Genomic DNA, 12,825 nt, shown 5'->3' with positions numbered 1-12,825 from the left:
AAAAAAAAAAAAAGTAGTTCAGATGACTTCCACAAAATACAGGATAGTGAGAGATGATTGAAGTAAATGTGAAGTAAAGGTAGAATTACAGTAATAATTTTTAAAATCCTTTTATATTTTGACAGAAAAATATAAGCTTATACCTGTATTTAAGCAAATAATATTAGAATAAAAATAGAATACTGAACCATTAGAAGGAATAAATCTAAAAAGCGAATCATCAAAAGTCACTTGATGGGTTGCATCAGTGATAAAGTATTTGCATCACCTCTCAATTTGGCCTCTTCCCACCAGCCTGTCTCCTGCAGGAGAATTACTATTCCCGCTGCACTGACATCAGGCTGGGCCACATAGCTTGCTTTGGCCATAAAAAGTGGTAGACATGCCACTTCAGACAGAAGTGTTCAGAGCCATCATCCTTTATCCTTGACTCCAGAATGAAGAGGACATGGAACAGAGCTACAGCATTCCAGTAAGGTCAAGGACATGAGCAAAAAATAAATTTCTACTGCTGAAACCAATAAAATTTGGGGATCCTATGTTAAAATAGAACACTGCATCCTAAGCTGACTGATTTAGCAACAAAAGAAAAAGTAAAGCAAAATAAATCAATAAAATGCAGATGAACAACCAACATGAAAAAAATATGGTCAATAAATACACTGCAAGATGTAGGTGACTAAAACCAAACAATAATAAATGAAAATGGGTCAAATTAGATAATATAAAAGACAGATAATCTTAAAGATTCAAAATCCTGCCTTTTCCTTTCTTGTTTTAAAACCATAAATACAAATCATAAGGAAAACAAATAGGATTTTTGTATCTCTATCATAGGACTTGTAATAATGTCGAAATGATGTGAGTTTATCTCAATTCTCTAAGAGTTTCTCCTTATAAGGAGCTATGTCTCATTCTTCTTAGGACCCTCAGCATCTAGCATATAATAAATACGCATGACGGTTGCTGAGTGAATGAATGACTAATTGAGATTAAAGGGAATACTAATTGGAGTGAAAAGAAGACTTCAGTGACAAAAACAGTTCAGGTCAATCATTTTCTTTAATTTTTAAAAGAGTATCAGATATAAGAAAATGAAGAAGGAAACATGAAGAATTCTAATCTTCATGTATGAAATAGGTAATCTTATTCTTACTCCTGGGTTTTAGCTTAATAATATCCCTGTAATTTCTGTGGATAAAAATGTAATCTTTGCTTGTGCTTATCATTGCTTTCTTTGTGATTTTTGTCAATTTTTTAATGTGTAACAAATGAGAGGTCTTCAAAAAGTTCATGGCAAATGGGTATTATGAAAAAACTGCATGCACTGCAAAATTTTTTTGCACCAAAATAAACTTGTACTGTCCTAGCCAGTTAGCTCAACTGGTTAGAGCACAGGGTTAGAACACCAAGGTCAAAGGTTCTGATCCCCATACCAGTCAGCTGCCAAAGATAAATAAACAAATAAAGTTATACTAACTTATAATAAAATGTCTGAACAGGATCTGGTTTGAGGTACTAAGAAGGATAAAACAGTCTGAAAAGAGCCCCCATCAAAGCAACATAAATTCTGCTAAAATTGAAGCAAGAACAAACATCAAACTTACAGTGAAGCTTGGGTGTTAGAATGGTGAAATCACTGATGCTTTATGAAAAGTTTACAGGGACAAATCTCCAAAGAAATTAGCACTTTACAAATAGATAACTCATTTTAAAAAGGGATAGTGCTAAAGATGAAACCTGCAGGGGCAGACTATCCATACCAAATCGCAAGGAAAAAAATTAATCTTGTCTTGTGGCCTAACTGAAGAGAACCAATGATTACCAGCAGAAACAACAGCCAACACCATAGACACCTCAACTGGCTCAGCTTACAAAATTCTGACTGAAAAATTACAGTTGAGCAATTCCACTTGATGGGTGCCAAAACTGTTGTGCCCAGATCAGCTGCCAACAAAAAGAGAGCTTTCAATAGAAACTTTGAACAAGTGGGATCAAGATCCTGAAGCATTTCCTCAAAAATCTGTAACAGGAGATAAAACATAGCTTCACCAATACAATCCTAAAGACAAACACAATCAAAGCCACGACTACCCAGAGGCAGAAGTGGTCCAGTCAAAACAAAAGCAGACTAGTCAAGAGCAAAGGTCATGACAACAGTTTTTTGAGATGCTCAAGGCATTTTGCCTGCTGACTTTCTGGAGGGCCCAAAGAACAATAACTTCTGCTTTAAAAAGAGTGTTTTGAGAAAGTTAGCCAAAGCTTTATCAGAAAAACACCCAAGAAAGCTTGATCAGAGAGTCCCTTTCCACCACAACAATACTCTCATTCATTTTCATCAAACAAGGGCAATTTTGAAGNAAGAACAATAACTTCTGCTTTAAAAAGAGTGTTTTGAGAAAGTTAGCCAAAGCTTTATCAGAAAAACACCCAAGAAAGCTTGATCAGAGAGTCCCTTTCCACCACAACAATACTCTCATTCATTTTCATCAAACAAGGGCAATTTTGAAGAAGTTTCAATGGAAATCATTAGGCATCCACCTTACAGTCCTGATTTGGTTCCTCTGACTTCCTTTTGTTTCCTAATTTTAAAAAATCTTTAATGGGCACCCATTTTATAACACTGCACTGCCATGGTTAAATTCCCAGGACCCTCAGTTCTTTAGGGATGGATTAATGGCTTGTATCATAACCTACAAAAGTGTATTGAACTTGATAGAGTTTTTGTTGAGAAATGAAATTATATATTTTATTTTTATCTTTTACTTCAATTTTTCCACGAATTTCTTAAAGTCCTATTATATACACAAACACAATGCACAAGTGCACCCAAGTGTACAAATGGCTCAACAAATTTTCACACAGTGAATAACCAGCATCCAGATCAAGAAACATTACCTGAAACCCAGAAGCTCCCTCATGCCTTTATCTAGTAACTATGCCTACCCTACCCTCATGTGATAACCATAATGACACATCACCATACACACTGAGACGTCTAAAACAAAAACATCAGAAAATACTAAGTGGAAATAATGTCAAGAATATGAGGTGACTGGAACCTCCACACCTTGCCAGGAGGAATATATGTACAGACACTTCGGAAAAAATATTTGGGAATTTCTACTGAAGCTTTACGTAGCAATACCTCTCCAAGGTAAATACCCAGCATGAATGTTTTTTGTCAACCAAAAGGCCAGCAGAAAATGTTTACAGCATTTTGTTTATAATAGCCAAAAGCTGGACACAGGCCAAATGTCTGTCAATAGACAATAAACGTAGTATAGTCTTACAGCAGAATGCTACATAGTAACAAAAAGAAAAATCGATACATTCAGCAAAATGGATGAATTTCACATATATTATATTGAGTGAAAGAAGCCGGACATACAAGCATAACTAATCAACAATGATAGAAGTCTGAATAGTGATGACCTTGGAACACCAGGGAACCTTATGGGCTACTGGGTGGTAATTACTTAGGTATATAAACACAGAAAAATTCATCAAACTTGACACTGAAGTTATGTGCAATTTACTTCAGTGAACTGAAGAAAAAAAGAACTATTTGGGGGGAATTAATAATATGCATTTATTAAGGTACTGAAATAGACTTGATATACTGTTCATAAAACTAACAGACTGAAAGAAATGGTTCTGAAACATCATAACAAAACCAAGGAGCTAGTCTGGGAATGACATAGAAATATAATATCTTTCTGGAGATTTTTTTCTATGTGGGATGAAATAAGAGAAATATCAAAAGATATTGTTGAAAAAAACATTATTTAACATAGATATGTTCATAAGAAAATACAGACTCAATTATTAGCAATGTGTTGATAATAGGAACTGAAAAGCAGCAATCTACCTAATTTAAGGTGAATAAATAAATTTGATAAGCAGCATAAAAGCAGAAAAAGCATGATAAAAACTATAATATAAAGTAAAACATACATCACATGAATAACGTCATACTAAGATATACAGTAAACTAAACTAAAAAATAAGCAACAAACTAAATTATAAGGGAATATGAATATTCTAAACTTATCAATGACAGACATACTTAACTTTAAAACAAAAACAGCCACAAGTTATTTATTAGAAAAGATCAAGAAAATTTGAAAATAAAGTGATAGACAAATATCAAATATGCAGTAGTAAATATAAGCAAAATAAAAACAGAATTGGCTCTATTTACATCAGATAAGGTAACAATGAGGGCCAAACAAATTAAATGAGCAAAGGCAATTCTCCAAAGAGAAATTATTCATATATACCTTTTACAGCACAAAACACCACAGAAACATATGGAACAAACCACTATAGTATCAGGATACTTTGATTAAAATACACTCACATATCCATGAAAATATAGGAGACAGGAAAACAAAAGAGAATATTACATAAAAGCCCATAGGAAATAGATGTTTTCTTTAAAAACTTTAAGAAACTATCAAAATTGATTTAGAAAGAGACTGAAAATTGGTCTAAAGACCAATAACCAGAAATCTCAGTTCTTTAGGGATGGATTAATGGCTTGTATCATAACCTACAAAAGTGTATTGAACTTGATAGAGTTTTTGTTGAGAAATGAAATTATATATTTTATTTTTATCTTTTACTTCAATTTTTCCACGAATTTCTTAAAGTCCTATTATATACACAAACACAATGCACAAGTGCACCCAAGTGTACAAATGGCTCAACAAATTTTCACACAGTGAATAACCAGCATCCAGATCAAGAAACATTACCTGAAACCCAGAAGCTCCCTCATGCCTTTATCTAGTAACTATGCCTACCCTACCCTCATGTGATAACCATAATGACACATCACCATACACACTGAGACGTCTAAAACAAAAACATCAGAAAATACTAAGTGGAAATAATGTCAAGAATATGAGGTGACTGGAACCTCCACACCTTGCCAGGAGGAATATATGTACAGACACTTCGGAAAAAATATTTGGGAATTTCTACTGAAGCTTTACGTAGCAATACCTCTCCAAGGTAAATACCCAGCATGAATGTTTTTTGTCAACCAAAAGGCCAGCAGAAAATGTTTACAGCATTTTGTTTATAATAGCCAAAAGCTGGACACAGGCCAAATGTCTGTCAATAGACAATAAACGTAGTATAGTCTTACAGCAGAATGCTACATAGTAACAAAAAGAAAAATCGATACATTCAGCAAAATGGATGAATTTCACATATATTATATTGAGTGAAAGAAGCCGGACATACAAGCATAACTAATCAACAATGATAGAAGTCTGAATAGTGATGACCTTGGAACACCAGGGAACCTTATGGGCTACTGGGTGGTAATTACTTAGGTATATAAACACAGAAAAATTCATCAAACTTGACACTGAAGTTATGTGCAATTTACTTCAGTGAACTGAAGAAAAAAAGAACTATTTGGGGGGAATTAATAATATGCATTTATTAAGGTACTGAAATAGACTTGATATACTGTTCATAAAACTAACAGACTGAAAGAAATGGTTCTGAAACATCATAACAAAACCAAGGAGCTAGTCTGGGAATGACATAGAAATATAATATCTTTCTGGAGATTTTTTTTCTATGTGGGATGAAATAAGAGAAATATCAAAAGATATTGTTGAAAAAAACATTATTTAACATAGATATGTTCATAAGAAAATACAGACTCAATTATTAGCAATGTGTTGATAATAGGAACTGAAAAGCAGCAATCTACCTAATTTAAGGTGAATAAATAAATTTGATAAGCAGCATAAAAGCAGAAAAAGCATGATAAAAACTATAATATAAAGTAAAACATACATCACATGAATAACGTCATACTAAGATATACAGTAAACTAAACTAAAAAATAAGCAACAAACTAAATTATAAGGGAATATGAATATTCTAAACTTATCAATGACAGACATACTTAACTTTAAAACAAAAACAGCCACAAGTTATTTATTAGAAAAGATCAAGAAAATTTGAAAATAAAGTGATAGACAAATATCAAATATGCAGTAGTAAATATAAGCAAAATAAAAACAGAATTGGCTCTATTTACATCAGATAAGGTAACAATGAGGGCCAAACAAATTAAATGAGCAAAGGCAATTCTCCAAAGAGAAATTATTCATATATATCTTTTACAGCACAAAACACCACAGAAACATATGGAACAAACCACTATAGTATCAGGATACTTTGATTAAAATACACTCACATATCCATGAAAATATAGGAGACAGGAAAACAAAAGAGAATATTACATAAAAGCCCATAGGAAATAGATGTTTTCTTTAAAAACTTTAAGAAACTATCAAAATTGATTTAGAAAGAGACTGAAAATTGGTCTAAAGACCAATAACCAGAAATATGACTCAATAGTCAATTGAAGATCTTAAAGATCTACCACAGAAAAATCACCAGGCCCAGATGTTTTTAGAATTAAAGTATAGCCACTATTAAATAAAATGACAATATAATTTAAACATTCCATACTATATGAAAATATTGGTTAACTATCATAAACTAAATACCAAAACAAAGACTGTTCAAGAACAGTTCATGTTTAATTTTGATATAAATACTCTAAATAAAACATTGACAAACTCAATCCATTCCAGTCTATTAAAAGAGTAATTCAGCATGACCAACCAAAACTCAGACTGCAGAAAATAAAATTATTTTGTTCACAGTATGTGCTCCAGACACTTAAAAACAACTCATAGTAGGTGTTCAGAAAATATTTTCAGAATGAATGACCGAACATTTATTCTAAAAATCCAAACAGGTTAGATACTTGGGAGCTCCAGATATTGAAATTATCTGACACACAGACTTTTAACAGAACAGTGATTAAAATAATGAAGGCAAAAAGATGGCAAGATGGAGAATGTCAACACAGAATTGAAAACTATGAGAAAGACTGAAGACAAATGGAAAACCTGAAAAGCAGTCAGAGATAAATGACACACTACCTTCAAAAGAGAAAATGTACCCCCAAACTGCAGAATATACATCCTTTTCAAATTCACATGGATTATTTTGACCACACTCTGGGATACAAAGCAGATTTCAACAAATTTCAAAGTTTCAAAGTATGTACTTATTGCACAGTGGGATTAAGATAGCAATCGGTAACAAAAAGATCAACTAGAAAATCCCTCAATGTTTAGAAATTGAGAGAAACTGAAGATTGGAAAATATTTTTAAATGAATTATAAAAAATACAACAGATCAGAACTTGTGAGATACAGCTTAAGCCATGCTTAGAAAGAAATGTGCCCTTAATAGCATGTATTAGAAAAGAGCTAAAAGAAAAAATAAATAAATAAGTATTCATTTTTTTAGAAAAAGAGCAAATTACACCCAAACTAAGGACATGGAAGGACATATTACAGATCAGACATTAACAAATTAAAATATATATAGACACACAATAGAAAGTCAAAAGACAAAGCCAAAGTCTATTCATTTAAAAGTCTAATAGACTTGACAATGCCATGGCAAGACTGATCAAGATACACAGAGGAGAGGCCCATTCTCCAATATATAATGTGAAGAAAAACAACCCTACAGGTCCTACCATCAATGAAAATATAATGAAGAAAATATTATGAACAACTATGCCAATAAATTTGAAAGTTTAGCAAAAAAGGTCACATTTATAGAAAAGTACAACTTAAAATTTATTTTTTAAAAAAAATCTAATGTCCCATATCTGTTAAGGAAATCGAATCTATAAATATTCCTATGAACAAAATTTCAGGCACAAGAAATACCACCAAAATTAAAACACAATCTTGTAGAGAAAAGCAAGAAGAAATACTCAAGAATCCATGTTATGAATTCAGCATAACCTTGCCAATAAAACCTAACAAGAACATACCAAAATAAAATTACATGTCAATTTCTCTTATGGAAAAAATCCTAAACAAAATATTAAAGAACTAAATCTAGTAATATATAAAAAGCATAACATATGACCAAGTGGGTTTACTTCCTGTGTATCAAGTTAGTTATCAAGTTAGTTTTACATCTGAAAATCAATTACTGTAATTCAGAAATAAATAAAGGAAAAAAGCATTTTACAATCTAAACGAATGCCAAAAATCACGATAACATTGAACAGGCATTCATGATTAAAAAATGTAAATATATCAACTAGGAATAGAATGGGCATTCTTGATGTAATAACAAATACAAAAAAATACAGCAAAAATTAAATATTAAAAGGAAAGGTTTCTCTTTGAGAACAGAATCATGACAAGGAAGTTCACTCTTGCTTCTACTGCATATTATATACCAGAGGCTACAGCAGTGCAATAAAGGAAGAAAGGTATAAGAATTGGAAAAAATAAATAACAGTATCATTATTCTCAGATTATATATTTGTATATATAGAAAACCCAAACTCATACATAGACAAATTATCTGATATAATAAATTAGTATAGAAAAATTGTTAGATACAAGGTCAATAAATAAAAAATAATTTTACATATCAGCAAGAAGCAATTAGGAAATGCAATTAAAGACATATGTATATTAACAAAAAAACATAAAAATAACAAGAGGTGTGCAAGAACTTTAAACAAAAAATCATTTAAAATCACTAAAAACATAAATGTACGAAATACGCAGTGTTCACAGATCAGAAGATTCAATATTAAAAAGATAGGCAATTCTTTCCAAATTTATTTACACATTCAATTCAACCCCAAAGAAAGTCCCAGCAGGTTATTTTGTGAATACTAACAATATTTATATGGAAATGTAGTGGGCCAGGAAGAGCCAGGATCCTGCTGAAGAAGAAAAAATGTGTTAGGACTTACACTACTAAGTATTAAGACGTTCTGTTCATTGGTTCTGTTCCACTGGCACAGAAAGGACAAACAAACCAATGGAACAGAACAGAGTAAAAAAAAAAAACCCAGACTTAATGTGTATAAATAATTTATGCAAATTTCATACTGCCAAACAGTGGAGAAAGGATAGTCTTTCAAAAATAATTCTAGGCAGATTGTATGGGGGGAAAAAAAAGCAGACTGTCTACCTCATACAAAAGTTGCACATCAATTCCAAGGAAACAGGTATAAAATGTGAAAGCCAAAATAATAAAAACATTCAATATTTTTAAAAAATAAGAAGGGATTATCATCATGACCTTGGAAAAAGAAAATTAATTTTAAACAGAACACAAAGAACACCAACACTAACAAATATATTCAATAAACTAATCTAAGGATTGGCGAACTTTTCCCGTTAAAAAAAAAACAAACAGCCATTAAATATTTTAGGCTTTGTGGGACAGAAATTTCTGTCACAATTACACAACTCTGCCACTGAAGTCACAAAATATATGTAAATGAATGAATCAGCAGGGAGGTATCAAGATTGTGAGAGGGGCATAAGGGAAGCTTCAGGAGTGCTGGTAATGTTTATTTTGACCTGAGTACCTTGGATTTGTAATGATTCATTGAGCTCTATACAGTGCTTAAGATTTGTGGGCTTTTCTACATATTGGCTATACACACAAAAATAAGATTTATTAAAAATTAAAATATATTTGAATTTATTGACCCAAGACTACATAAAAAAGAAAACTGAAACAAGTGCAGAACAAAAAAATAAAAAAACTGTTAAAAAGTGAGTGATAAAACTTTTTTTTTTGATTAAAAAGTTTTAGGGCCGGCCCGGTGGCGCACTGGAGAGTGCGCCGCTTGGGAGTGCGGCGGCGCCGCTTGGGAGTGCAGCAGCGCTCCAGCTGAGGGTTTGGATCCCATGTGGAGACCGGTTCCCGTTCACTGGCTGAGCGTGGTGCGGGTGCAGCACCGAGGGTTGTGATCCCGTTGCCGGTCCCTGGAGACCGGTTCCCGCTCACTGGCTGAGCGTGGTGCGGGTGCAGCACCGAGGGTTGTGATCCGATTGCCGGTCCCCGGTACAGGCGCAACACTGAGGGTTGCGATCCCGTTAACGGTCAGTAAAAAAGATAAAAAGGAAAAAAAAAAAGTTTTATAATATTACGGACAAGTTTATGGAAAAATACTTACAAGCAAAATTATGCAAAACATTAAAAGAATAACAATTTTTGAACAAGTGGGGCTAGTTTTGGAAAACAAAGACTAACTATTAAGAAATGCAGAAATATAATTCAATAGATCCAAAATTACATCATCTCCATAACAAGTTAAGAAGACATTTGGAAAAATTAAACTCTCATTTTTAATAAAATAAGACTCAGTGGATAGTTTGTAAACATGACAAAATGTTATATTGCTCAGTCTAAAGCCAGCAGCATAATGAAGAAACTTGGCAGACATTCCCAAACAGATCTTGTCAGTCCTTGGTCAGCAAGTGTTACCCCTGTATTGTGCTGCAAAATATACAACTGGATCCCTTATCGCGTTATATTAAAAAATAATACCTAGATGGGTTAAGGTACTAAATATTTTTTTAAAGTTTAATATTTTTAGACAAAATATAGAAAAAATTCATTACGCCCCTGGGGTAAAAAAAGATACTTGAAAAAAAGATACATAAAAAAGGACAAGGAACTTTGTATCACAATGTAAAACATTCAGAAAGGATACCAGTAAGTTAAAAGAAAAAGGGCATACTGAGAGAAGATAATTAACAATTATAACAAAAGATTACCATTCAAAATGCATAAGAAATTCTTACAAAACTCAGAAAAAAACCTGAAAAGCCATAAATTTATGAAAGTTGCACAACCTCATTAGCAACAGACACTTGAAAATTAAAACAATGAGGGTTTTTACCCATTAATGTGGAAATAATTTTTAATACTAGGGAGGAGGGAGGACAAGTAATCTTCTAATGAATAGTAACGTACTTAGAAAAATGGGAAATCCTCATATCCTATAACTCAAAAATCATAGCTATTTACTCTAGAGCAGTGATTATTAAACTTAGTGAATATCAGTATCACATGGATGCTTTGTAAAACACAGATTGGTGGGCCTCACTCCCAGAGTTTCACTTCCGGTAGGTTTGGGAGTTGGGGCCTGAGAATCCACATTTCACACCAGTTCGAAGGAGATGCTGATGCCACTGGGTCAAAGGATCTGACTTTCAGAAGCACTGCTCTAGAGTCTGGAGATACATCTGCATTTTGTACACAGAGAGAGAATGACAAGGATGTTGGCAGCATTGTTTACATTACTGAAAAATGGAAATTATACTAAATGTCCATCAATGTAATACAGTATATAGAATATAGTGTAGCCACACAATGGAATGCTATAGCATTAAAAGGAATAAACTACATATGGACAGATCTCAAATTATTGATGAATTGGAGAAAATATATGTTATCATACATACACTAAGACAATTTACATATTTTGAAAAGCACCCAAAACAATAAACAGTATTCTTCAAAAATATATTTTTTTCAGTGTACACATAAAGGTAAAATGAGAAGACTAGCAGACAGAGGATTAAAACTTGAAACTGAACTATGGGACATGATGAGGAAAGACGCCAAGAAAGAGCCATCAGAAGAGTGGTATCAGAAGCTGACAAAGGAGACTTTCGAGGTGAGAACAGTGACTAGGGAAAGGCAGCAGGTAATCAAGGAATACAACTAACTACAATTTAGTCATTGGTGACCTTACCTGGACACATTCCGAAAAAGTAGAAGGGAAGAACTAAGACGCTATACTATTAGATGAAATGTGACTGAGAAGCTCAGAGACACTTTCCAGAAAATAACTTTGAATTTTCTACTACACAACCTATATATACAGCCTGGCTAATATAAAATTGTTATGGAGAGTTTTCCTTACAGGCATGTGGGCTATTTATTCCTCTAAACATTCTTGGTTTTATGTCAGGATCAAACAAGACCATCAGAAAACTGACTACTTGAACCATGTCTTGAATCCTTTTATGCCCACTGTAGAACAGACTGAAGCAATGGGCTGCGTTAATTTCAGGGCTGAATGGAAGGTTATTTACTATGTGTCACTAAGTTGTGACCAAAAGAAGATATCTTCCAGGAAATCTTTGTACCTTCAGAGAAACCAATACCCAAAATACAGTGTCTTCCTTTCTGCCATGGTTGTTGGAAACATCAGATACATATTTGTAGTTCAACTTAGCGACCTTAAGATCATACGATCAGTATATATTGACATGCTGATTTGAACCTACTATTGATCTGTTACTTTATGTTTTCTGTGAAGTTCCATTTTTTTATTACTAACTCTCATCTTAACATATTGACTCTTATGAATCTGTCAAAGTACAGTATAAAATAAAGTGGGGAACGAATAAACAAACAACTTACCTTGTTCATTTTGTCCTGTTCTTGGAAGTATGTAGACAACTCTGAAGATACAGCTGAGTTAGAAGAAAAGGAATGAGGTCATGAAATATCTGGCCCACCTGGCAGCTCTTGAATTCTTCTGTCCTAAAAGCTATATACACCTGCTAGAGAAAATGCTCCCTTTTGGAGAATGTCAAATTGGTCCCTTTGACTCTTCAGAATGGGCAGGGGGAACGCTGAAAGACCACCTACTATTACTCTTATATAATCATATAGCTCTTGGGCACAACATTTCACTGGATGAGTGTAAATATGTGCTTCCTTAGGAATTTAACAGTTTAAATCTCCCTTAAGGTTCACAAAAAATTTATAACGGCGATATTGGTTGAACAAGTTAACAATACACCTAATGAAGAAACGTTAACATTTCACTAAAAGTGTTGTTAAAAAAAATACGCAGGGCTAAGCTGTCCACCAATTTTCCTACTAATGTTACCTAATTTAGCAGCTCCACAAAGTCCTTAAAAG

The 12,825-nt window shown here is 33.1% G+C and overlaps 1 protein-coding gene across 1 annotated transcript in view; it reads right to left on the bottom strand.

The window, feature by feature from the left end:
- The window catches only part of LOC103608200 (zinc finger protein 33B-like), a 22,452-nt gene extending 9,686 nt beyond the window's left edge, over positions 1 to 12,766 (bottom strand). Inside the window, exon 1 of the mRNA XM_008592647.1 lies at positions 12,319 to 12,766. Within this exon, the coding sequence (XP_008590869.1) occupies positions 12,319 to 12,327 (9 nt within the window). The 5' untranslated portion in view covers positions 12,328 to 12,766. The remainder of the gene's footprint in view (positions 1 to 12,318) is intronic.
- Between the last annotated feature and the right edge of the window lie 59 nt (positions 12,767 to 12,825).

Source organism: Galeopterus variegatus, unplaced genomic scaffold (genome assembly GCF_000696425.1).
Source record: "Galeopterus variegatus unplaced genomic scaffold, G_variegatus-3.0.2 Scaffold8134, whole genome shotgun sequence".
In the NCBI taxonomy this organism is placed as follows: domain Eukaryota; kingdom Metazoa; phylum Chordata; class Mammalia; order Dermoptera; family Cynocephalidae; genus Galeopterus; species Galeopterus variegatus.
The sequence above is the reverse complement of the archived record's forward strand: the minus strand, read 5'-3'. Positions and strand labels throughout refer to the sequence as shown.